Here is a 27,714-nt window from a genome sequence, read left to right on the forward strand (position 1 = left end):
AACACTCATTAAATCGAACTATTCACAGGCCCTCTCGTCGGCCTTCACAGATTGAATTTGAACAGCCAGCCGACCTTATGGTTAAATTAACGGAGTGGTTGTTGACATCGTAGGCGCCCTGTCTCCATCAGTGGGTCCTGAAATCAGAGACTTGACGGTAGGATCCCTCATCGCCGCTGTTTTGTGCGCACAGAGGGGCCTGAACTTTTTGCAGAATGGCCAGTAAGTGGGCGCACGAGCAATTGGAAGAGATAACACCTGAGTGAGACAATCAGAGTATGCATATTTGGGAATTTGGTGCCATGGGGAAAGAGTTGCTATTTTGCTTTCCAGCTTTTTCATCTTCAGAAAGTGGCCTTGCCCTGCTGCAGGAATAGAGGCTACAAGGGGGAGAGCAGGGGCTGGTTTAGCACAGTGGGCTAAACAGCTGGCTTGTAATGCAGAACAAGGCCAGCAGCGCAGGTTCAATTCCCGTACCAGCCTCCCCGAACAGGCACCGGATCCACCCCAGAATACTGAAAGAGGCAAGAGAGGAAATTGCTGAGGCCTTGACAGAAATCTTTGGATGGTCTTCAGGTGATGTCCCGGAGGACTGGAGAATCACCAATGTTGTTCCTTTGTTGAAGAAGGGTAGCAACGATAATCCAGGGAACTACAGGCCGATGAGCCTTGCGTCAGTGGTAGGGAAATTACTGGAGAGAATTCTTTGAGACAGGATCTACTCCCATTTGGAAGCAAGTGGACATATTAGCGAGAGGCAGCACGGTTTTGTGAAGGGGAGGTTGTGTCACACTAACTTGATAGAGTTTTTTTGAGGAGAACACAAAGATGATTGATGCAGGTAGGGCAGTGGATGTTGTCTATATGGACTTCAGTAAGGCCTTTGGCAAGGTCCCTTCATGGCAGACTGGCACAAAAGGTGAAGTCACACAGGATCATAGGTGAGCTGGCAAGATGGATACAGAACTGGCTAGGTCATAGAAAGTAGAGAGTAGCAATGGAAGGGTGCTTTTCTGATTGGAAGGCTGTGACTAGTGGTGTTCCGCAGGGCTCAGTGCTGGGACCTTTGCTGTTCGCACTATATATAAATGATTTGAAGGAAAATGTAACTGGTCTGATTAGTAAGTTTGCAATGACACAAAGGTTGGTGGACTTGCGGATAGCGATGAGGACTGTCAGAAGATACAGCAAGATTTAGATTGTTTGGAGATTTGGGCAGAGAGTCGGCAGATAGAGTTTAATCCGGACAAATGTGAGGTAATGCACTTTGGAAGGTCTAATACAGGTAGGAATAGAACCCTCAAGAGTATTGACAGTCAGAGAGATCTAGGTGTACAGGTCCACAGGTCACTGAAAGGGGCAACACAGGTGGAGAAGGTAGTCAAGAAGGCATACGGCATGCTTGCCTTCATTGGCCGGGGCATTGAGTATAAAAATTGGCAAGTCATGTTGCAGCTGTATAGAACCTTAGTTACTTGGGAGTATAGTGTTCAATTGTGGTTGCCACACTACCAGAAGGTTGTGGAGGCTTTGAAGAGGGTGCAGAAGAGATTTACCAGGATGTTGCCTGGTATGGAGGGCATTAGCTATGAGGAGAGGTTGAATAAACTTGGTTTGTTCTCACTGGAACAAAGGAAGTTGAGGGGTGACCTGATTGAGGTCTACAAAATTACGAGGGGCATAGACAGGGTGGATAGTCAGACTTTTTACCAGGGTAGAGGGGTCAATTACTAGCAGGCATAGTTTTAAGGTGCGAGGGCAAGGTATAGAGGAGATGTACGAGGCAAGTTTTTTACACAGAGGGTAGTGGGTGCCTGGAACTCGCTGCAGGAGGAGGTGGTGGAAGCAGGGACGATAGTGACATTTAAGGGGCATCTTGACAAATACATGAATAGGATGGGAATAGAGGGATATGGACCCTGGAAGTGTAGAAGATTTTAGTTTAGACAGGCAGCATGGTCGGCGCAGGCTTGGAGGGCCTAACGGCCTGTTCCTGTGCTGTACTTTTCTTTGTTCTTTGGAATATGGTGACTAGGGGCTTTTCACAGTAACTTCGTTGAAGCCTATTTGTGACAATAAACGATTATAAATTTTAAAAAATTTAAATATATAAAATAAATGAGAAGGTAACGGGTAAATTGATTTCTCCACTTTAAAGCAAGAGTTATAGCTTTTTAAAAAAAATAACCAAAATAATTTTGTACTTGACATGAATTTAAGAAAGAGTCTTGTCACTAAAAGTATATCAGGGGAGCCCAGTCCTGTGTTTTGCACAGCCTGCAACATGTTGGAATTCTTACACAGTCCTTGCAGCCTGGATGACAGGAAGTGACACCGGTTTGACCAGCTTGAGAGATTGTTTTCGGTTCTTGAGCACGGCGATGCATCCACAAGGTTGAGAAGTTTGTGGATAGCACGTTTTTCGTCGTGGTCATCTCGCATTTAAGTGCAGTGAGAGAGTGAATGGGTGACCAGCAGTCGGAAGAAGAGGAGTGGGGGGAGCAAACTAGTTGTCAGGAAAGCCCCAGAGTGTATCTCACTCAACCATTTTTCTGTGTTGGAAAAAGATGAAAGTGACGGTTACTTTGGGAAGTGCAGCCAGAGCCAAGTTCACGGCACTGTGGGTGGCTCAGCTGCACAAAGAGAGAGGAGTAAGAGTGGAAGAGCAATAATGGTAGGAGACTCAATCGTGAGGGGTGCAGACATGACTCCTGGTGGTCGCAGATGTGACTCCCGGATGGTCTATTGCCTCCCTGGTGCCAGGGTCAAGTGTGTTACTGAATGGTGCAGGATAATCTGAAGAGGAAGGGTGAACGGTCAGAGGTCATAGTTCACATTTGTACTAATGACATAGGTAGAAAGAGGGAAGAGCATATATTTATGGAACTAGGTAGCAGATTGAAACTGGGATGCATGGACAAGCTGGGACGAAGGGCCAGTTTCATGCTGTAAACATCTATGAGTCTATTGAAAAGCAGGACCTCAAAAGGTTCTAATCTCTGGATTACTCCGAGTGCCACGTGCTAGAGCGTATAGGAATAGGGGGATAGAGCAGATGAATACGTGGCTGAAGTGATGGTGCTGGAGAGAGGGATTACTGGGTCCATTTCTGGGGAAGGTGAGACCTGTACAAGTTGGACGAATTGCACCTGAACTGAAATGGGACTAACATCCTTTCATGGAGGTTTGTTAATGTTGTTTGGGGGAGTGGGGGTTAAGCTAATTTAGCAGGGGGTGTGTTCGGAGTGGCGATAGAGTAGGGGATGATGCACAGCCAAATAAAAACCGAGACTGTCTGGAGGGCAAAGAAATGATATCTTAGCAGGCTTGAGACAAAATGGGTGGAACCTAACAACAAAAAAGGGACAATCGCAAAGAACAAAAGAAAGAAAAGTACAGCACAGGAACAGGCCCTCCAAGACTGCATTGACCATGTTGCCATTCTAACCTAAAATCATCTACACTTCTGGGGTCCCAATCCCTCTATTATTTATTTATTTATTATAATCTTTATTGTCACAAGCGATTCTATTCATGTATTTGTCAAGATGTCCCTTAAACGTCACTATCATACCTGCTTGACCACCACCTCCAGCAGCGATTTCCAGACACCCAGTGCCTTCTGTGTAAGAAAGTTTCCCTCTTACATCTCCCCTAAACTTTGCCCATCGCACCTTAAACCCATGTCCCCTAGTAATTGACTCTTCCACCCTGGGAAAAATGGGAGTGCACGATAGATGGCAAAAAGTCTGAGAGAGATAGAAGAGCAGATGTGGAGGTAAATCTCAGAGAAGTGTCAAAATAATGGAGTAATAATAGTAGGGGATCTCAGCTTCCCCAATATTAATTGGGATGGGCAAAGTGTGGAAGGCTTACAGGGGACAGAAGTACATTCAGGAGAGCTTTTTGAGCCTGTACGTAGAAGGTTCTACAAGAGAGGTGAGGTACTAGACCTAATTTTAGGAAATGAAGCTGGGCCGGTGATAGTGTCAGTGGGAGAGAATTTTACAATGATAAGACTGGATCTGGCCAAAATGGACTGGGAACAGTTACTTATAAGAAAATCCGCAGCAGAGCAAGGGGTATCATTTAAAAAGGAAATAAAGAGTACAAAGCCAACATGTTCTCGTGAAGGTAAAGGGTGGGACCAACATGTCCTGGAAATCAAGGGAAATACAGATTGGCTAAAGAAAAAAAAGGAGACTGATAGTGTAAAATGCATAGAACCCCTACATGCAGAAGGAGGGCATTCAGCCCATCGAATCTGCACCAACCCTCCAAAAGATACATGGGCTAGTGGAAGCCCGAGAGGACTATAGGAAGTGCAGGGGGTATCTAAAAAAGAAAGGAGAACGAAGAGCGGGTATGAAAAAACATTTGCAGGCAAAATAAAGGAAAATCCCACCGTGTTTTTATAAGTATTTTAAAGGCAAGAGGGCAACCAGGGAAAGAGACTGGCTCATTAGGGACCAAAGTGGCAACCTGGGTGTGGAGCGGGAAGACTTAGGCGACGTATTAAATGAATATTTTGCATCTCTGTTCATTATGGAGAAGCATGATGTTGGTATTGAAAGCAGAGAGGGGGACTAAGATATAATTGAATAGATTAGCATAGAGAGGGAGCAGGCTTAAAAGTGGATAAATCCCCAGACCCAGGTGAAATTATCCTAGGCTGCTGTGTGAGGCAAGGGAAGAGATTGCAGGGACTCTTGACACTAATTTTCAAATGCTCTCTGGCCACAGAAGAGGTGCCAGAGGACTGGAGGCAGCTAATATGGTATCATTATTCAAGAGGGGAAGTAGGGAAAAACAGGTAATTACAAGACAATGAGTCTCACATCGATAGTTGGAAAATTATTGGAAAAAATTCTGAGGGACCGAATGAATCACCACTTGGAGAGGTGAGGATTAATCAGTGATCATCAGCATGACTTTCAGGAGGTGACTAGCTGTGTAGATGAGGAGAGTGCAGTTGATGTAAAGGTAAAGTCGCCATCGTCCCAGATGACTACAGACTGCTTTCCCCTTTGAGGATCACCGCACCTCAGACGAGGGGCAAGATTGAGAAGGCGGGTCTTCATTAGTGGATGTAGTCTACATTCAACTTCAGTAAGACTTTTGACAAGGTCCCACGTGGGGGAGACTGATCAAGAAGATAAAAAAGCCATGGGATCCAGGGCAAATTGGATCCAAAGTTGGCTTAGTGACAGGAGGCAGAGGATGATGGTCGAAGGTTGTTTTTGTGACTGGAAGCCTGTGTCCAATGGTGCTGGGTCCCTTGCTGTTTCTAGTGTACATTAATGATCAGTCCAAAGATATGCAGATTAGGTGGATTGGCAACAATAAATTGCCCCTTAGTGTCTAAAAGGTTAGGTGTGGTTACTGGGTTATGGTGATAGAGTCAGGGCATGGGTACTCTTCCCAAGGGTTGGTGCAAACATGATGGGCTGAATGGCCTTCTGCACTGTAGAGATTCTAAGATTCTAGACTTGAATGGGAGGTGTGAACAGTAAGTTCACAGACAACATGAAAATTGGTGATGTGGTAAATAGCGAGGAAGAAAGCCTTAAATTGCAGGATGACACAGACAGGCTGGTCAGATGGGTAGAACAGTGGCATTGGAATTTAACCCTGAAAAGTATGAGGTGATGCATTTTGGGAGGACTAATAGGGCATTAGAACACACAATGAGCGGTAGGACTCTAGGAAGTACAGAGGACCAGAGGGACCTTGGAGTGCATGTCCAAAGATGCCTGAAGGCAACAGGACAGGCAGAAAAGGTGGTTAAGAATACATATGAAATACTTGCCTTTATGAGCCAAGGCATAGAATGTAAGAGCAGTTAGGTTATTATGGAGCTGTTTAAAATGCTCGTTAGGCCACAGCTAGAGGACTGTGTGCAGTTATGGTTGGCACACAATAGGAAGGATGTGATTGCACTAAAAAGGGTGCAGAGGAAATTCACCACAATGTTGCCTGGCTGGACGTTTCAGCTATGAGGAGAGGTTGACTGGGCTGGTGGTACTTTCCTTAGAGCAGAAAAGTGTGACGGGGAACCTGATTGAGGTGTACAAAATTATGAAGGACATAGATAACGTAGATAGGATGAACTATTCCCCTTAGTAGAAGAGTCAATAAACAGCGGGCTTACAGTGTAAGGGAAAGGAGATTTAGAGGGGATGTGAGGAAAAACTTTAATCCACATGGTGGTGGGAATCTGGAACTCGCTGCCAGAAAGGGTGATGGAAGCGGGAACCCTCACAATATTTAAGAATCATTTAGATGGGCACTTTGAAACATCTTATCATACAAGGCTATGGACCAAGTGCTGGAAAATGGGATTAGAATAGATGGGTACTTGCTGGCCTGTGCAGACACGATGGACTGAAGGGCCTCTTTCTCTGCTGTAAGACTCTATGACTCCATGGCTCTATAGCTGTCAGGAGCAAAGAACTTGTAACCCATTTTTCCAATCTTATTTATTCTTAACATATGAAAACACCGCAACAGACCCTTTAAACCAAAATTATTAAAAGTCTATAGATATGTTTGTCAGGGTGAGTGAGCAGTGAGACATCAATTGAGTGTGTAACCCCAACTTTTTAGCCTAATTAGGAATGTCGGGTGAAAATTCTTAATTTTTCACATTTCGTGGCCTTTGTAACCACTCTGAGAACTCTGCGTTCCTCTTGTTCTGGTTTTGTGTATCTCTGTCACACCCTTCATTCAACTATTGGGACTATGTCTGCAACTGTTTAATCTCCTCCGTAAACCTTTCTGCCTTTCCTCCTTTAAAATCCTGATTGAAACACATCTTTTAGCAACTTATCTCTATTTAGCTCAGCTTTTATTCTTATCCTTCTCTGAAGTAGTTTGGGACATATTTTTTGATATTAAAGGCAATATATTATGTAAATTATTTTGTTACATTTTAATTTAATTAATTATATTAAAGTCAATCAATATGTGGAACAAATTTAAACTTGATGATACCAAAGCAAAATACCATAGATGTTGGAAATCTGAACTAAAAAAACAGAAAATGCTGTCAACAATGAGCAGACCAGGTGCATCTGTGCCCCAAGCTTTTTTTCTTTCTGGGTCTGCTTTGGTGTCTGCCCAGTATAGCCATCTACAGATCCATAAGACATAGGAACAGAAGAAGGTCATTTGGCCCATTGAGTCTGCTCCACCATTCAATGAGATCATGGCTGATCTGGTATAATAGTCCTTAACTCCACTTTCCCATCTTACCCCCATAACCCTTGATTCCCTTGCTGATTAAAAATCTGTCAATCTCAGCCTTGAACATACTTAACAACCCAGCCTCTAGAGATCTCTGCAGTAAAGAATTCCACATGGTTCACTACCCTTAGAGAAGAGATTCCTCCTCATCCCCGTTTTAAATGGGCAACCTCTTACTTTGAGATCATGCCCTCTGGTCCTAGACTCTCCCACAAGAAGAAACAGCATCGACCCTGTCAAGCCCCCTGAGAATCCTATATGTCTCAATAAGATGCCTCTCATTCTTCTAAACTCTAATGAGAATAGGCCCAACCCATTCAACCTCTCCTCATAAGAAAATCCGCCCATACACCCGATCAGTCTAATAAATCTCTGGGCGTCCTCCAATGCTGTTATCTCTTTACTTTTTTTTAAAGAAATTTAGTGTACCCAATTCGTTCTTTCCAATTAAGGGGCAATTTAGCGTGGCCAATCCACCTAGCCTGCACATCTTTGTGTTGGGGTGAAACCCACACAAACACGGGAGAATGTACAAACTCCACACGGACAGTGACCCAGAGCCAGGATCGAACCTGGGACCTCAGCGCCATGAGGCAGCAGGGCTAACCCACTGCACCACTGTGCTGCCCTTGTTATATATTTCCTTAGATAAGATTGGACACAGCCCCTGGAGGGGGGGCTGATTTAGCTGCACGTCCGCTTCTGTGGCTTTATCTGCACCAAGATGGCCCTAAAGAAGTAGAATGCAGCATCCATATTGGTTCTTTGCAAAACCAACTATGCTAGTCCCACGACTCTGCCCTGTTCCCGTATCCCTATAAATTGTTTCCCTTCAGACCCTTACCCCCCACCCCCCCCGGCATCGTTTGGTCCCTCTGTACTTGCTTTCCTTGCCCTCTGGGTGTTGCCTCATCTTCCCCTGTGGACTTTAACCGAGTGTTGTAAGACTTCTTACCCAGCCCAGTCCAACGCATCTCCACATCATGTTTTAATCTATGAGAGCTGGTTTAGCTCAGTGGGCTAGACAGCTGGTTTGCAATGCAGAACAAGGCCAGCAGCGCAGGTTCAATTCCCATACCAGCTTACCCCAACAAGCACCGGAATGTGGCGACTAGGGGCTTTTCACAGTAACTTCATACTTGTGACAATAAAAGGATTATTATAGTGTTCAAATTCATGTCAGCTAACCGAAAGGTAATTCAATGTTGTACCAACAGATGGAGTAGCAGATTGTACCAACTGAATTGAGCAGCAATGGCTGAGGTAGGAAACCCAGCCACTGACGCTGAACCTTCCGGAGGTGAAAACGGGAATCATTCCTCCTTTGCTGAAATTCCATACATCAAGGTGGAGCCACATGCAGATATTCATACGGAAGGTGGCCCTTCCCACAATGTTGCCATGGGAATGAAATTTGTCCTGCCCAGTAGATTTGATATGAATGTCTGCTCTCGATTTGTGAAATCTCTAAATGAAGAAGAGAGTAAAAACATTCAGGATCAGGTGAACTCTGACCTAGAAGTCGCCTCTGTGTTATTTAAAGGTAGGTAATATATCAGCAATTTAGTTGGGCTCCAGAACAGCAGCACCAACTAGGAAGAAACTCTTTTGCTCACTGATTTCCCCCATTAGAAGGAATAGTTGTCATATATGCCAATTCCATTCCTTATTTTGAATACCCCTAACTTCAAGAGATTGTGTAATCAGCTGTGGCTCAATTTAGTTCTTTCTCCTCTTGAGTCATAGATTGTGGATTTAATTCCCGCTTCAGGACCTGAGCACAAATATCAAAGCTGACAATCCAGCAATCCAGTGCAGTACTGAGTAATTGCTGCATTGTCGGAGGTTCTATCTTTTGGGTGTTAAACTGAGGCCTCATCTGACCTCTCAGGTGGATGTAAAATATCCCATTGGCACTATTTAAAAGACATGTAGGGGAGTTATCCCCAATGTCCTAGCCTATATTTATCCCTCAACCAATATCACAAAACAAATTATCTAGTCATTATCACATTGTGGTTTGCGAGAGCTTGCTATGTGCAATTGGTAGTACCTACATTACAACTGTGACTACACTTCAGAAGTACTTCATTGGCTGTAAAGTGCTTTCATAGAATTATAGAATTTACAGTGCAGAAGGAGGCCATTCGGCCCATCGAGTCTGCAACGGCTCTTGGAATGAGCACCCTACCCAAGCCCACACCTCCACCCTATCCCCATAACCCAGTAACCCCACCCAATACTAAGGGCAATTTTGGACACTAAGGGCAATTTAGCATGACCAATCCACCTAACCTGCACATCTCTGGACTGTGGGAGGAAACCGGAGCACCCGGAGGAAACCCATACACACACGGGGAGAAAGTGCAGACTCCGCACAGACAGTGACCAAAGACCGGGAATCGAACCTGGGATCCTGGAGCTGTGAAGCAATTATGCTAACCACTATGCTACTGTGCTGCCCTGCTGTGGGACATCCTGTCATCATGAAAGGCATAAAATAAATATAAATTTCTTTCTCTCTTTCATTCTCTCTCTTTCTTTTTCTTGCCCTTTCTCTCTCTCTCGCTCTCTCTCTTATTTTCCTCACCGAAAGGGAATGCAACTCTAGTTTAATGGATTGCCTTCTTATAGCCAAGTGCCTTTAGCCTAGGTATTATCCTGGTTAAAGAACAAAACAAATTATCGAAAACACTGGATCAACTCAGCAGGTCTTTCAGCATCTGTGGAGAGAGTGTCATGTGAGAGTACCTTTAAGAAATGGCTGTTTATAAAATGGGTTTGTATATAAATATCTGTAGTGAGAGTACCTGTAAGAAATGGGTGTTTATTACTACAGTGATGTCAGAGAGTGGGTGGAGCTGGGCTGTCTGTCAGCTTTTTACTTTAGTTTTAGGCTTTTAGTTTCGTTTTCGGAGCTGGATAGCTGCAGTCACAGCCAGAAGGTGTATCAGAGTCTCTCTCTGTAATCTAAAGACTGTAAATTGATCCTGGTGATTTAAAACTAATAACAGTAGTGACTTTAACCTGATGTGCCTCAGGTAAAAGGTGTTTTAAGTCTTATGGATGTTAAAAGGAAAGCTTAAACAATTACTGCGTGTTGTATTCTTTGAGGGTTGTATTTGAATTAATGGTTGCTAAGATGTTCACTGTATGTTTTAAAAAGGTTAACTTGAGTTTGTAGAATAAATATTGTTTTGCTTTAAAATATTCTTTTCCATTTCTGCTGTACCACACCTGTAGAGTGGGCCGTGTGCCCCCATAACGCAACCTATTAAAAGTTGTGGGTCAGGTGAACTCCATGATACACTTTGGGGTTCTCTAAACCCTGGCCCATAACAAATTGGGGGCTAGTCCGGGATAAAAGTCTATCTATTGGATTGGCTTAGTGAACTTAAAAACAGTGAGGGGTGAGCATATTGTGGTTGCTTTTCAGGTGTGGTATTTTAGTTTAAGTAGGGAGTGTGTTGTGGACAATGGCTCTTTCAGAGGCTCAGAAGTTTTTAATGGTGGAGACGGTCTCATGCAGTACCTTACGGACAGAGACTAAAAGCAGACTGTTAGATTTGGCAAAAACATTGCAGTTAACGTTACCTGACAAAATGCAAAAAGATGAGGTCATTATGGCGGTGGCTAAGCATTTAAAGTTGCCTGAGATACAGTTTGACTCATTGGAAATGGCAAAAATTCAGTTACAAATTAAACAAATGGAACATGAGAAAGAATTAAAGCAGCTTGAATATGAAAGAGAGAGAGAGGAAAAAGAAAGAGAGATAGAGAGAGATGAAAGGAAAACAGAAAGAATAGCCCTTGCAGAACAAAAAGAAAGAGAAAGGGAGATACAGATCAGGGAAAAAGATAAAGAGAGAGAGTTTGAAATTCAGAAAATGACCATGAAACATGACAGTTAAAATTGGCAGACGTAAAGGGAAACGTACAGTTGGTGGATAGTGATCAAGATAGTGAGAAAGAGCGGCAAAGTCGAAGGCTTGATGGGGATCTATTTAAATATGTCCAAGCATTGCCAAGGTTTGATGAGAAGGAGGTAGAAGCCTTTTTCATTTCATTTGAGAAGGTAGCTAAACAAATACAATGGCCATAGGACAAGTGGGTATTACTGATTCAAACAAAGCTGGTAGGTAGGGCGAGTGAAGTGTTTGCACCACTACCGAAGGAGGTATCTGAGACGTATGAGGAGGTGAAAAAAATCCATCTTAGGTGCATATGAACTAGTGCCTGAAGCCTACAGACAAAGGTTTAGAAATTTAAGGAAAGAATTGGGTCAAACATACATGGAGTTTGAAAGGATCAAACAGTAATTTTGATAGGTGGATAAGGGCTTTGAAAATAGACCAAACGTATGAAGCTCTCAGAGAAATTATACTTTTGGAGGAGTTTAAAAGTTCAATTCCTGATGTAGTGAGAACTCATGTGGAAGAGCAGAGGATTAAAACTGCGAGATTAGCAGCAGAAATGGCAGATGATTATGAATTAGTTCATAAATCAAAGCTTGGTTTCCGACATCAGTTTCAGCCTGTGAGGGATAGAAACTGGGGACATGAGAAATACTCAAGTGGTAAAGGTAAAGGTGATCTGATGGGAGATAATAAGGAGAGTGTACCTCAGATTAAAAAATAAATCCAGTAAGGTGGAAATGAAATGAAAAATGTAAATGTTTTCACAGTCACAAACTAGGCCATGTAAAGTCACAGTGTTGGTGGTTGAAGAAAAGCACTGGGAAGGCTGATGTGGTAAAACAGGACGAGACAGTGGGGCTTGTTAAAGTGGTAAAGGAAAGCCCAAGTGAAGCGAAGGAGGTGCAAAGGATTGTACAGCCTGATCAAGAGGTGATTGATAAGAAGGTGCCAGATCTCTTTCAAGAAGTTACTTGTGTGGATAAAGTTTACTCGTGTATCAGGAGGAGCAGGTAAAGAAGTCACAGTTTTAAGAGATACGGGAGCTAGTCAATCTTTAATGGTAAGAGATGAAGAGTTATGTAGTTTAGGAAGAATGTTGCCAGAAAAGGTGGTAAGAGCGTTAGAAAGGTGGCACCAGACATTAAAGACAATGTTGAGGGCTTATTGTCAAGATTATCCAGAGGATTGGGATAAAGGAATTCCATTCGTACTGTTTGCAATTAGGGATGCACCTACTGAGTCAACCAAATTTAGTCCTTTTGAACTAATTTTTGGTCATGAGGTAAGGGGACCACTTAAATTGATTAAGGAAAAATTGGTGAGTGAGAAATCGGAAATTACATTATTGGATTACGTGTCAAATTTTAGGGAACGATTAAATAGAGCAGGTGAATTGGCTAGACAACATTTAAACGTTGCACAAAATGTGATGAAACGGGTAGCGGACAAGAAATCCAAAGTTCGTAGTTTTGCCAGTGGAGATAAAGTTTTAGTGTTGTTACCCGTGATAGGTGAACCTTTAAAAGCTAGGTTTTGTGGACCTTATCAGATTGAAAGGAAATTAAGTGAAGTGAATTATGTGGTTTAAAAACACCGATAGAAGGAAAACTCACCGAGTGTGTCATGTGAATATGCTTAAAATGAAAGGGAAGGAGAGAAAAAGGAGGAGGTTTTAATGATTCTAACTCAAAGTGATGAACCAAATCCAAATGACTGTGAATTTGACATACCTCAAATTAAATTGGAAAATGAGGATGTTAAAAATTGGGATAAATTGTTGAGTTACCTTCCAGAGGAAAAACAGACTGACCTGAAAGATCATAGAATTAACAGCGCAGAAGGGGGCCATTCAGCCCATCGAGTCTGCACTGGCCCTTAGAAAGAGCACCCTATTATGCCCACACCTCCACCCTATCCCTGTAACCCAATAACCCCACCGAACCTTTTGACACTAAAGGGAATTTAGCACAGCCAGTCCACCTAACCTGCACATCTTTGGACTGTGGGAGGAAACCGGAGCACCTGGAAGAAACCCACGCAGACACAGGGAAAATGTGCAGACTCCACACAGACAGTGACCCAAGCCAGGAATTCAATCTGGGACCCTGGAGCTGTGAAGCAACTGTGCTAATCACTATGCTACCGTGCTTCCCGTAAAGAGTTATTGATATAACGTGGGCAAGTTTGTAGAGATAATTTGGGAAGTACTAAAATGGCTATACATGTTGTAGATGTGGGAAAGGCTGTTCCAATCAAACAACATCCATACAGACATAACCCTTTAAAATTGGCACAGGTTAACAAAAGATTGAGAGTATGGTTAAAAATGGCATAATTGAAGTGGGTTGCGGCCAATGGAGCTCACCCATAGTGATTGTACCTAAACCAGACGGTACCCAATGGTTGTGTGTGGACTATAGAAAGGTTAATGCAGTTACAAGAATGGACCCTTATCCTATCCCACATTTGGAGGATTGCATTGAGAAAGTGGGACAATCGGCTTTTATTTCCAAACTGGATTTACTTAAAGGTTACTGGCAGGTACCTTTATCCGAAAGGGTGAAGGAAATTTCAGCTTTTGTGACTCCAGATGGTATACACCAATTCAAAGTTATGCCATTTGGCATGAAAAAAGCCCCAGCCACATTTCAACGGTTAACTAACAAAGTCTTTTCAGGATTACCCAATTGTCCGGTAAACTTCGACGATCTGGTAATTATCATCCAGACATGGAAAGAACATTTAAAACATCTGATGGAGTTATTTGATCGACTTCAGGGGCGGGTTTGGTGAATAAACCTAGTCAAAAGTGAATTTGGAAAAGTCCAAGTCACTTTCCTTGGCCATACAAATGGACAGGGTCGAATGGTCACACGGGATGTGAAACCCAACAGTTATTGAGGAGTTTCCAATACCCTCAAGACGAAGGGAAATAATGCGATTTCTTTGCATGAGTGGATTTGATTGAACATTTGTGCAAAACTCTTGTAGCGTGGTTGCTCCACTGATGGACTTGCTGAATAAACGATAAAAATTTCAGTGGACAGCACACTTTCAACAGGCATTTGACTGCCTGAAAGCTGTGATAATCAATGCACTTGTGTTGGAGAATTACAAGGGACTCTGTGATCAGATTGAACTAAAGTATCTGACTTTAAAGAGAAATGCCGAGGCATAGAGAAATGGATGGATCGTGCAGAGACCTTCTTGTTCAAAGAGACTGTCAATCGAGAAGGATTTCAGTTGGAGGAAGAAGAACAAAAATGGACTATATTATTGTGCCTGTTTGCGTGTGTTGGTTTTTTTGAAACAAAAAAGTATATTTACTGTGTGCATTTCTTAAAGGATAGTGAAAAGGTGAAAAATGAAACCATCTTGAAGTTGATGGTTTATTTATTTTTTCTTGGGTGGAGGTGTCATGTGAGAGTACCTTTAAGAAATGGGTGTTTAAGAAATGTACCTTTAAGAAATGGGTGTCTTTCAGTGATGTCAGAGTGTGGGTGGAGCTGGGCTTGTCTGTCAGCTTTTTACTTTCGTTTTAGGCTGTTTGCTGCAGAGTGTGTTTTAGTTTCGTTTTCGGTGTTGGAGTTGAAGCCTGACAAAGCAGGTGTACTGCTGTTCTCTCTGCCATGGAAAGACTATCTCTTGATCATTTGGTGAATTCAGAATTATAAATGTTCTCAGTAGTGAATGTAAAACTAATGTGCTTCTGTTAAAAGGTGTTTCTTTTGTCTTCTGGATGTTGTTTGGGAAGTTATTAAGGATTACTTCGTGTTGTATTATTCAGGGGTTATATTTGAATTGATGGTTGCTAAGATGGTCACTGTATGTTTTAAAAAGGTTAACTTGAGTTCATAGAATAAACATTGTTTTGCTTTAAAAAATACTTTTTGATTTCTGCTGTACCACACCTGTAGAGTGGGCCGTGTACTCCCCATACCACAATCTATTTAAAAGTTGTGGGTCAGGTGAACTCCGTGATACACTTTGGGGTTCTCTAAACCCTGGCCCATAACATCTCAAAGTGGTTCACAGTCACTAAATACCTTTTGAAGTGTGGTCACCCTTGCACAAACAAGAGACGGCATTCTCTAGCCCTTCCTTCCGGTCCTGCCGAACCTGACCCTCGCTGTGGGTTCCCTGGCAGTAACAATGGAAAAACCTGTCGCGGGGGGGGGGGCTGGAGAATTCCACCGAAAGGCGACAGTCAATTGGCACAGGTTCTCTTTTCGATTTGCAGTGATTAAAATTTGACATAATATTCTGACTAAGATCTTAACAGTATAATCTGCAATGAGCGGCTCTTTGATTTTATCAAGAGGCACAGACTACAATGCTCCATCAGTCTCCTAATTGTTCTTTGCATCTGTGGGTCTGAATCTCTAATATTGTTGTCCAACTTCCTCCTTTAGAGTCCTTCATAGTTGCAGTCTAATGATTCATTAAATGGCATCTTAGAACAACGAAAGGTACAGCACAGGAACAGCCCTTCGGCCCGCCAGCCTGCGCCAACTATGCTGCCCATCTAACCTAAAACCTTCTACACTTCCAGGGTCCATATCCCTCTATTCTCATCCTGGTCATGAATTTGTCAAGACGCCCCTTAAAGCCTTCACATCCTTCTGGTAGTGTGGTGACTAGAATTGAACACGATATTCCAAGTCTGGCCCAACTAAGGTTCTATACAGCTGCAGCATCAAGGTCAGTGGGCTAGACAGCTGGTTTGTGATGCAGAACAAGCTAGAAGCGCGGGTTCAATTCCCGCACCAGCTGAGAATTCTGAATTCTCCCTGTGTACCCAAACAGGCACCGGAATGTGGCGACTAGGGGCTTTTCGCAGTAACTTTATTGTAGTGTTAATGTAAGCCTACTTGTGACAATAAAGGTTATTAACTTATATTTATACTTTATGCCCTGACCAATGAAGACAAGCATGCCATATGCCTTTTTGACTAGCTTATCCACCTGCATTGCAACTTCCAGTGATTTGTGGACCTGTACGCCCAGATCTCTCTTCCAGTCAATACTCCCAAGGGTTCTGTATATTTCCCACCTGTATTAGACCTTCCAAAATGCATGACTTCACATTTGTCTGAATTAAACTCCATCTGCCATCTCTCCGCCCAAGTCTCCAACGGATCTAAATCCTGCTGTATCCTGTGATGGTCCTCATCGGTATCCACAATTCCACCAACCTTTGTGTCATCTGCAAACTTACTAATCAAACCAGTTACATTTTCCTCCAAATCATTTATATAAACTACAAACAGCAAAGATCCCAGCATTGATCCCCGTGGAATACCACTAGTCACAGCCCTCCATTCAGAAATGCGCTGTTCCACTGCTACCCTCTGTCTTCTATGACTGAGCCAGTTCTGTATCCAACTTGCCAGCTCATCTCTGATCCCGTGTGACTTCACCTTCTATGCCAGCCTGCCATTAGAGACCTCGTCAAAGGTCTTACTAAAGTCCATGTTGACAACGTCCACTGCCCTACCTTCATCAATCATCTTCGTCACTTCCTCGAAAAACTCGATCACGTTAGTGAGACACGACCTACCCTTCACAAAACCATGCTGCCTTTCGCTAATATGTCCACTTGCTCCCAAATGGGAGTAAATCCTGACTTGAAGAATCCTCTTCAATAATTTCCCTATTACTGACATAAGGCTCACTGGCCTCTAATTTCCTGGATTATCCTTGCTACCCTTCTTAAACAAAGGAACAACATTAGCTATTCTCCAGTCCACTGGGACTTCACCTGCAGCCAGTGGATACAAAGATTTCTACCAAGGCCACAGCGATTTGAAAAATGAAATGAAATGAAAATCGCTTATTGTCACAAGTAGGCTTCAAATGAAGTTACTGTGAAAAGCCCCTAGTCACATTCCAGCACCTGCTCGGGGAGGCTGTTACGGGAATTGAACCCTGCTGCTGGCCTGCCTTGGTCTGCTTTAAAAGCTAGCGGTTTAGCCCAGCCCCTCCCTCCCTTGCCTCTCAGTATTCTGGGGTAGATCCCATCAGGCCCTGGGGACTTTATCTACTTTAATGTTTTTCAGGGCGCCCAACACCACCTCCTTTTTGATATCAATGTGACCCAGACTATCTTCACACCCTTCCCCAGACCAAGTCCTTCTCTTTGGTTAACACTGACGCAAAGTACCCATTTAGTACTTCACCCATTTCCTCTGGCTCCACGCATAGATTCCCTCCCCTGTCCTTGAGTGAGCCAACCCTTTCCCTGACTACCCCCTTGCTCCTTATAAATGTATAAAAAGCCTTGGGATTTCCTTAATCCTGTTTGGCAATGACTTTTCGGGACCCCTTTTAGCCCTCCTGACTTCTTGCTTAAGTTCCTTTCTACTTTCCTTACATACCTTGTGGGCTTTGTCTGTTCCCAGCCTTCCAGCCCTCACAAATGCTTCCTTTTTCTTTTGGGCTAGGTTCACAATATACCTCGTTATCCAAGGTTCCCGAAACTCGCCATATTTATCCTTCTTCCTCACAGGTACATGCCGGTCCTGAATTCCTATCGACATTTGAAAGCCTGCTGCATGCCATATTTGATTTAGTTCCTGCCTAATATTGTTATAATTAGCCTTTCCCCAATAAGCCTTCTCCTGCGGTCTACTCTTATCTTTATCCAACAGTACCTTAAAACTTACTGAATGATGGTCACTGTTCCCGAAATGCTCCCCTAATGAAACTTCGACCACCTGGCTGGGCTCATTCCCCAGAACCAGGTCCAGTTCAGCCCCTTCCCTAGTTGGACTATCTACACATTGTTTCAAGAAGCCCTCCTGGATTCTCCTTACAAACTCTGCCCCATTAAGCCCCTAGCACTAAGTGAGTCCCAGTCAATATAGGGAAGTTAAAATCACCCACCACAACAACCCTATTGCTTTTACACCTTTCCAAAATCTGCCTACATATCTGCTCCTCGATCTCTAGCTGGGTGTTGGGAGGCCTGTAGTAAACCCCCAAAATTGTGACTGCACTCTTCCTATTCCTGAGCTCTATCCATATTGCCTCGCTGCATGAGCTCTCTGAGGTGTCCTCCCACAGTACAGCTGTGATTTTCTCCTGAACCATCTTAATAATCTTTATTATTATTGTCACAAGCAGGCTTACATTAACATTGCAATGAAGTACTGTGAAAATCCCCTAGTCGTTACAATCTGGTGCCTGTTCGGGTACACTGAGGGAGAATTCAGAATGTCCAAATTACCTAACAAACCATTTGGGACTTGTGGGAGGAAACTGGACCACCCAGAGGAAACCCATGCAGACACGGGGAGAACGTGCAGACTCCGCACAGACAGTGACCCATAACGGGAATCGAACTTGGAACCCTGGCGCTGTGAAGCAACAGTGCTAACCACTATGCTACCGTGCTGCCCAACTGTGCTAGCAGTAGTACAACTCCCCCATCCCTTTTACGTCCCCTTCTATCCCACCTGAAACATCTAAATTCTGGAAAGTTTAGCTGCCAATCCTGTCCCTCCCTCAACCAAGTCTCTTAATGGCAACAACATCATAGTTCCAAGTACTAATCCAAGCTCTTAAGTTCATCTGCCTTATCTGTTATACTTCTCAGGCCAGCAGCACGGTTCAATTCCCGTAACAGCCTCCCCGAACAGGCGCCGGAATGTGGCGACTAGGGGCTTTTCACAGTAACTTCATTTGAAGCCTACTTTTAACAATAAGCGATTTTCATTTCATCTCCCTGCCTGCTCTTTGAGTCTTATTGGCCCTGGTCTCTAGTTCCCCCTCAGTTATTTCACCATCTGACCTCTTGCTCCGGTTCCCATCCCCCTGCCACACTTGTGTAAACCCTCCCGTGTGACACTAGCAAACCTCGAGGCCAGGATATTTATGCCCCTCCAGTTGAGACGAAACCGATCCTTCTTGTACAGGTCCCAACTGCACCGGAAGAGATCCCAATGACCCAGATGTCTGAAACCTTCCCTCCTATACCACTGTTTAGCCATATGTTTAGCTGTACTATCTTCCTATTTCTAGCCTCACTGGTACGTGGCACAGGGAGTAATCTCGAGATTACAATCCTCGAGGTCCTGTTTTTAACTTTCTACCTGACGCCCTGAACTCCTGCTGCAGGACCTCATCACTCTTCCTGCCTATGTCGTCAGTACTAATATGTACCACAACCTCTGGCTGTTCACCTTCCCCCTTCAGAATGCACCTTGTCCGTTCAGACATCCTGGACCCTGGTACCAGGGAGGCAACATACCATCCTGCAATCTCTTTCACGTCCACAGAAGCACCTATCTGTGCCCCTGACTATAGAATCCCCTATAACTAATTCTCTTCTGCACTTTGTCCCTCCCTGGTTAACAACAGAACCAGCATGGTGCCACTGCTCTAGCTGCTGCTGCTGTTTTCCCCTGATAGGCCATCCCCCGCAACAGTATCCAAAACTGTATACTTGATAAAGAGAGGGACAGTCACAGGGCATTCCTGCAATGACTGCCTACGCCTGTTAGCCATCTACCTTCCTGCACCTTGGGTGTAACCACGTCTCTAAAACTCCATCTGTGACGCTTTCCGCCACCTGCATGCTCCTAACTGCATCCAACTGCTGCTCCAACTGATTCATGCGGTTTGTGAGGTGCTGCAATTGGGTGCACTTCCTGCAGATGTAGTTGTCCGGAATGCTGAAAACTTCCCTCGTCTCACAAGTGAAGCATTTTACCCCTCTAACTGCCATTTCCAGAACAAATTAATACATTCATTTTTAAATAAATGTTTATTAAATTATTAATAAGTTACAGTTAGCTACATGCTTCCTAGCACCAGATTTCTGCTATAAATGTAAAATGCTGAATACAGTAATCTCCTGCCTCTGGTTTAGATACCCCACTACTTATGATTAATTAATTAATTAGGTTTTATTTTCAAATTGAGTGCAGATTCCCTACTAGCCAACAGGTCACAACTTTCCTGTGATGTCACATTTTTTGTTTTTGTTCACCTGAGGTCAGTTACTGTGTTTACTCACTGGCTGGAACTCCGTCCTCCGACTCTGCTCCCAGTCAGCTGACTCACACTCTTGAGGTACTGCAGGAAATGAAAGGGGTACCTCGCTTCCCCCTCACCAAACTTCCTCAGTCACCAAACTCCCACTTTCGGACTCTAATGCACTCTGAAGTCAGTACTCCAGTACAAAATGTTGCTATCATTCTGTTCACTTGGTTAAGCTATAGACTTTTACAATTTTCTATGTGTTACCATTCATTGTATCTTTGTAGCATCATCTATAAACTCAAATACATTCTTCTATTTCAAACTTCTGAAAATTGTAGCAAGTTAGGAGCGATTGGGTACCAAAGTGGCAAAACTGTGGTGATATGCATCACTGTAAATACACAAGGGGTTAATGCAAATACACTAAGACTAAGTAAACACTAGAGGGAGCACCAGAGACATCATGCCATGCAGACATACAGCTAATGAACACATAGAATAGGACACGACCAATGGGCAGTCAAGACGCCCAGAGGTGACACTACCACAAGGGGGCAACCCATATAAAAGGACAGGGCACACATGCTCTTTCTCTTTCCACAGGCGACACTCGGAGAGAAGGACAGGGGCAGATCAGAAGCATCACACCCACCGCATGGCTTAGAGCAGACTGGTTAGTTAGACTGAGTTACTATAGCAAGATTAGCAGGAGAGTCCAACTCAAGTAGGAGAATTGTTAACTGTTCAATAAATGTGTTAAACCTATCTCCAAGTCTGAACCTTCCTTTGTCAGAGCATACATCAAGGAAGCAGCTTATGCTACATAGAATTTATCATAGAATTTACAGTGCAGAAGGAGGCCATTCAGCCCATCGAGTCTGCACCGGCTCTTGGAAAGAGCACCCTATCCAAGGTCAACACCTCCACCCTATCCCCATAACCCAGTAACCCCACCCAATACTAAGGGCAATTTTGGACACTAAGGGCAATTTATCATGGCCAATCCACCTAACCTGTACATCTTTAGACTGTGGGAGGAAACCGGAGCACCTGGAGGAAACCCACGCACACACGGGGAGAACGTGCAGACTCCGCACAGACAGCGACCCAAGCCGGAATCGAACCTGGGACCCTGGAGCTGTGAAGCAATTGTGCTATCCACAATGCTACCGTGCTGCCCTTACATGAAGAAACATAACATAACATGGCAACATGGTACCAGTGAGTACCTGTTGAATCTATATAGTTCAAAACACAACAGCAAACTTCAGTCGACTGGATGACGTTTTGGGAAAGATTGTAACTCATCCAAAATAGTTTCACATGCACAAAATTTAAAAGGAAGCCTGTTATCTTTGTTAGATCTTCTAACATTTTGTGGGTAGGGAAAAGAGGGAACATTGTTGCATTATTCTGTGGCCTGATCACTAAGTTAAAGGAAGAGGCACAGAGACGTGCAACAATTTAAAGCAAAAGAGTTTAGGAAGGCTGCTTACAATTGCAATTTACTTGGAATTGTAAACGTTAGTGTGTGAACAGGAGTGTCAGGTTTCTTATATTGTCAATTTTCTGGTGTTAAATTTACTTCTGTTGTTTGCAGCTGAATGCAACATACACACCTCTGCTTCTCCTGGAATTCAAGTAAGACACGTGTACACGCCATCGGTAACCAAGCATTTCTCACCCATTAAACAGTCAACAACCCTGACGAACAAACATCGTGGAAATGAAATCTCTGCGGCACCCTTACTCTTGCACTGTAAGTCTCGTGTAAACATAATTGATTTTCATGCAAGTAATGTTGGATTTAATATGTACTGCTAAACTTAATCTTTGATAATAGTTACATAAATGTTTGAAGACTAGATAGCTCACCAGTGCCAAAGTCTAAATCGGTTGTTGTTTTACAAAAGAAAGGATCAAGTTATTTTATGGTGTGTTTTCACCTTCCCTATATTTTTAAATGAATATATCATATTTCCTTTCCCTTGTTTGTCTTTTCGTCAGTTGAGGAAGTAGTTAAACTGTTATCAGGCTTCTAAATGTGCTATCTGTACTACTTTCCAGGATGTGCATGCAGTGGCATGAGGTGACAGCTCCACAGTGAAACAAGGAACAATTGGAGTGAAAAGAAACAAAATTGGGGGGGGGGGGGGATGTGGTTAGTTTTGATAAGTGGTAGTTCTTAAGAAAACTACTGCTCTAATGAAACTTGCTCCTGGTGTGAACTATATGAAATAAATCACATCAGCAGATTTCTATTGTGCACTAATTTTAAATGTATTTTTCTAGCTTTGTCTGTACATCAACTAGCAGCGCAAGGGGAATTAATTCATTTGGCAAGCCGTATAGAGCAAGGTAAGACCGTAACGGTTTATTTTATTATGTTCTATGCACCAGTGATATACAGAAATTGCAAAATTATGTTGATGCCCATTGAGTTTGTAACATGACCATAGACTGGCATGAACACCTTTATTTTATTACATTTCTAGACAATCTGCTAAACATGCAAGATGAGCAAGGCTTTACTCCACTGATGTGGGCAGCAGCTCATGGACAGATTGCAGTGGTGGAGTTTCTGTTACAAAATGTAAGCAATTTACTTCTTTTCTTTCTGGAATGTTTTTAATAAATATCAAAAATATATTCAAAAATTATTAGAACAGACAAAATATGACCTGCAAGGTAAGATTTATGTTCCTTTGCATGTGAAAGGGGAATAGACACAAAAGGTGTATTTTGCTTAATTTTCTGATGTTGGAATTGATGCTGTTCATGATCTGGATGCTGAAACATGATAATTGCAGGTTGAAAACATCAGCCCTTGGGCTCTAGCCAATATCCCACTGAACTAATAGATTATAATTGCAGGTTGAACACATTAGCCAATATCCCACTTGTAGCCACTTAAAATGGCCAACTCCCGATTCAAAATGGCGAACGGCAAAGGCTGATGGGAAAGTCAGCCAACAATACAAAAATGAGCAGCTGCAGGTTGGCTGTGTATTTACCTCTGGAAAGGCCAGACACTATCGATACCAGCAACCATCAGCATAACAAAACACCAGCCATCTGCATACTAATGAGCAATCCCCGGGAACAATAAGCAACATTTAGACACACAAAGCAAAACCAGACTCTTCGGCGCCAGCAGGAGCCGACACAAAAGGAGGTGAATGAGCACCTCAAGACCGCCCATCGATCAGGGAACCGCTCCAGCATTGGAGAAAATCGAACCAAGCGATTGGGACAAAGTCCAATCACTTGGGACCAGGTACAGGGTCCGCCCCGAAAGGCGGGAAGCTCCTGGGGACTATAAGAAATGAGCCCCAAGTTCAAATAGCTCTTCTCTTCCTCTCCACCTCTTCGAGCTCTTCGTCCTGCCCGGGTCACCCAGCAACAACGAGCCAACATTGACCGTGACCGGAGCAGTGAAGATTGAATCGTAAGTTTAATTCAACACTCGCTACGAGATAGGCGCTCCTAGCTACCAATCTGTACTTACTTCGAATCCCGCAGGCTCAGAACCCGAACGAAAGGCCATTTGTTTCCCTGACCTGGTGGGCCAGTTCCAAGTTAAATATAGGCCTGTTAGTTGTAGAAGTGGCTTAGACGTAGAATTTGTGCATGAGTAGCGATTACTGTGTATAATAAATGTGCTTTGATTTAAACCTTACTAATCGGTGTATTGGATTATTGATCATTACTCGGACTTGAACCACGTGGCGGTATCATAAAAATACCTGGCGACTCAAGAGCAAAGGTAATAAAACAGAGCAATTGAACTAAGGCAAAGTTAGCATCACACTCCACTAATAGATGATAATTGCAGGTTGAAAACATCAGCCTGTGGGCTCTAGCCAATATCCCACTGCACTAATAGATTATAGTTAGATCAAATCCAACCACTGATAGATAAGATAATCCAGGACGAGAACGTGAGGAAATGGGGGAAAACGCAGTGGTCAGTGAGAGAGAGAGAATTGAAGTCCCATTTATGTAGTTTATTGTGCCGGTGTAAGATTATGATTTGTCGTGTATCTGCCTACGATTTTTGAATCTGGGGTTTATTTTTGTTTCTTTTTAATTTCAGTTCTGTCCAGAAGGTGCTGTCCCAAGTATGATTTAATGGCTGGTAGCCTTCTATGTGTAAGCTTTAACAATGAGAGTCAGAAGATGATTTAACCCACCCCTTTTTGGACAAAAGAGAGACTTTCCCCACCTCCGTCCACTCCTTAAACAACTGAGAATGGCTCAAGGCCAAGTCTATCTCAGCAATTGTGTCAAAATTGCACATCCACTAAGGTTAATGAAATCAGTTGCAAATTTAATGATCTTTATGAAATTGTACAATATTGGGCAATTTATTTGCAAGGGCATTGAAGAGCAGTGAGATTTATGTTGGTAATGGTACTTTTTTTCCTCTTGACCCAATTGAGTACAGGTATTTGTTAAATATTCAATTAGGCAGTGAGAAGGAAAAATAGACTGTAACGGTCAACACAATTCAGTGATGTGGAATAGGATCATGTGCAAAGGACATCCTTTGGAGGATGTAGAGGCTTTAGAGAGGGTGCAGAAGAGATTTACCAGGATGTTGCCTGGAATGGAGGGCATTAGCTATGAGAAGAGGTTGAATAAACTCGGTTTGTTCTCACTGGAACGACGGAGGTTGAGGGGCGACCTGATAGAGGTCTACAAAATTATGAGGGGCATAGACAGAGTGGATAGTCAGAGACTTTTCCCCAGGATAGAGGGGTCAATTACTAGGGGGCATAGGTTTAAGGTGTGAGGGGCAAGGTTTAGAGTAGATGTACGAGGCAAGTTTTTTACACAGCGGGTAGTGGGTGCCTGGAACCCGCTGCCAGAAGAGGTGGACATTTAAGGGGCATCTTGACAAATACATTTTTAGGATGGGAATAGAGGGATACGGACCCAGGAAGTGTGGAAGATTGTAGTTTGGTCGGGCAGCATGGTCGGCACGGGCTTGGAGGGCCAAAGGGCCTGTTCCTGTGCTGTACTTTTCTTTGTTCTATCCTTGTTTTAATCATTCTTTGAGATGTGGGCATCTTGGCAGGCTGGCATTTATTACATATATACTACACACTGTAGCCACAGTACTTTTGTGGTGGGGGTTATTTTTCTGAAGCCAGTGGATGGAATGCTGATCAATTATCTTGTGTTGGAGGACATGTCAATTGATGGAGCACATTTGAAGAAATCCTGCAGAAATGTCCTGGGGCTGATAAGATTGGCCTCCAACAATCTGAACCATTTTCCTTCATGGTTTTATGCCAGGCATAACTCCAGCCACTGGAGACGCATCCCATCCTTGCCTGATCACTCTTTAGTAGGGCTGCTGGATGCCACACTAGTCTGAATGACCTCTTAATATCATTACTTCCATTATTTTGCTAACAAATGAGCGTAAGGTGAGGGGGTAGTAAATAGCTGATTGAATTTGTTCTTTTGTTTTTGTTAACTGGACACACTTGGACAATTTTACACTTCATCAGGTAGATGTCAGTGTTGTAGGTGTCGTGGATCAATTTGGCTAAGGGCTTGGCTAGTTCCAGGCAGTAGCACTCCCATTTCTGAGTCAGCAGGTTCCAGGGTCAAAGCCCACTCTAGGACTTGAGCACAAAAATCAAGGTCAGTACTTCAGTGCAATACTGACGGTGTGCTGAACTGCTGGAGGTGCTGTCTTTTAGATGAGAGGTTAAACTGAGGCCCTGTCTGCCTTTCAGTTGGATGTAAAAGATCCCATGAAAATATTTTAAAGAAGATTGGGCAATATGTATCCCTCGATTAGCATCACAAAAGCCTATAGTGCTGTTTTAGAACTGCTGTTTTTGGAACTTGCTATGTGCAAATTGGCCACGAGTTTCCTACATTACAACAGTTAAGTATTTTGTTAGCAGGTCTTACAAAAAACAAAATCAAGGGGAGGCTAGCCCTCCCAAACCTACAATTCTACCACTGGGCAGCGACGGCCGAGCGAATAAGGGGATGCATTAAAGAGCCAGAAATCGAGTGGGTGCGCGTTGAAGAGGCCTCCTGCAAGGGGACGTCCCTCCAGGCCCTCGCCACGGCGACACTCCCATCCCCACCCAAAAAACACTCCAGCAGCCTGGTGGTGATAGCCATCCTCCAGTCCTGGAACCAATTACGGCAGCAATTTGGCCTGACCAAAATGGCGGACAAAGCTCCCATCTGCAACAACCATTGGTTCACACCAGCACTGACTGACGCCACCTTCAAAAGGTGGAGACAGGACCGGGGGACACTGACAGGGACCTATACACCAACGGCAGGGTCGCAACACTGGACGAACTGACAGAGAAATTCCAGCTAGCCAGGAGGAACGAGCTAAGGTACCTGCAACTCAAAAACCTCCTATGAAAGGAGACAAGGACTTACCCACAACCGCCACGACAGACATTACTGGAAGAGTTACTGGACGCAAGCATATTAGAGAAAGGAAACTGTAGTGACATTTATGACCGACTGGTAGAAGGGGCCAACACCGTACTGTACTGGACGCAACAAGAATGAAATGGGAGGAGGACCTGGGGATCAAAATAGGGTGGGGACTCTGGAACGAAGCTCTGCATAGAGTCAACTCCACCTCCACGTGCGCAAGGCTCAGCCTGACGCAACTAAAAGCGGTACATAGAGCCCACTTAACAAGAACTCGTATGAGTAGGTTCTTCCCGGAGGTGGAGGATAGATGTGAACAGTGGCAAGGAGGCCCGGCCAACCACGCCCACATGTTCTGGTCTTGCCCCAGACTTGTGGAGTACTGGACTGCCTTCTTCGAGGCAATGTCCAAAGTGGTGGGGGTGAGGGTGGAGCCATGCCCGAAAAGTGGCGGTCTTCGGGGTTTCAGACCAGCCAGATATATTTCTGGGGAGGAGGGCGGATGCCCTTGCTTTTGCCTCCCTGGTCGCCCGCCGTAGAATCCTGTTCGGCCGGCGGTCACCAGCATTATCCAAAGCTGCAGACTGGCTGTCCGACCTCTCGGAATCTCTACAAATGGAGAAAATCAAATTTGCCATCCGAGGGTCAGACGACGGCTTCCACAGAACGTGGGAGCCATTCGCCCAATTGTTCCGGGACTTGTTTGTGGCCAACAAACAAGCAGATGAATAGCCAGGTAGGCAAAAACCAGGGGAAAGCAGCAAAAGCATGAGAGGGAGAGATAGACCAGGGGAGGGGGGGGGGGGGGGGGAACAGCTCAATCTAAGAAGAAGGAAAGGCGAACTACAGTGGGGGGGGGAGGGGGAGAGAGATAGGGAACAATAGAGGAGAGCCAGGGAGGTAGGTGGGGGGAGGGGGAGAGACAGGGAAACGTTAACTAACTTGACATTCACAGGAACAGAGAAAAAGGAGAATACAGGCGGAGGATGGGAGGGCCGACTGAAGCGGTAGTGAGCACGAGAGGGCAACGGCAGCAAAATCCGTCTGGGAGAAGCAAGGGGCAACACCGGCACCAGACCCATTCGAGGATTGCCCTCCGGAATTGTCTCTCCGGCACAAACAGATGCCTACTTATATACTCATA

General features: G+C 44.0%; 1 protein-coding gene across 5 annotated transcripts in view; it reads left to right on the plus strand.

Moving 5' to 3' along the window:
- The window catches only part of LOC140429291 (ankyrin repeat family A protein 2-like), a 53,396-nt gene that overhangs the window by 295 nt on the left and 25,387 nt on the right, over positions 1 to 27,714 (plus strand). For 3 of the 5 annotated variants that reach the window (XM_072516103.1, XM_072516101.1, XM_072516099.1), the window contains exons 2-5: positions 8,463 to 8,788; positions 21,748 to 21,906; positions 22,440 to 22,505; positions 22,643 to 22,740. In XM_072516103.1, the coding sequence (XP_072372204.1) occupies positions 8,500 to 8,788; positions 21,748 to 21,906; positions 22,440 to 22,505; positions 22,643 to 22,740 (612 nt within the window). In that variant the 5' untranslated portion in view covers positions 8,463 to 8,499. Of the gene's footprint in view, positions 1 to 3; positions 223 to 8,462; positions 8,789 to 21,747; positions 21,907 to 22,439; positions 22,506 to 22,642; positions 22,741 to 27,714 lie in introns of those variants that run through there. The other 2 variants (XM_072516102.1, XM_072516100.1) reach the window with 2 other exon arrangements.

Source organism: Scyliorhinus torazame, chromosome 9 (genome assembly GCF_047496885.1).
Source record: "Scyliorhinus torazame isolate Kashiwa2021f chromosome 9, sScyTor2.1, whole genome shotgun sequence".
NCBI classification, from domain to species: domain Eukaryota; kingdom Metazoa; phylum Chordata; class Chondrichthyes; order Carcharhiniformes; family Scyliorhinidae; genus Scyliorhinus; species Scyliorhinus torazame.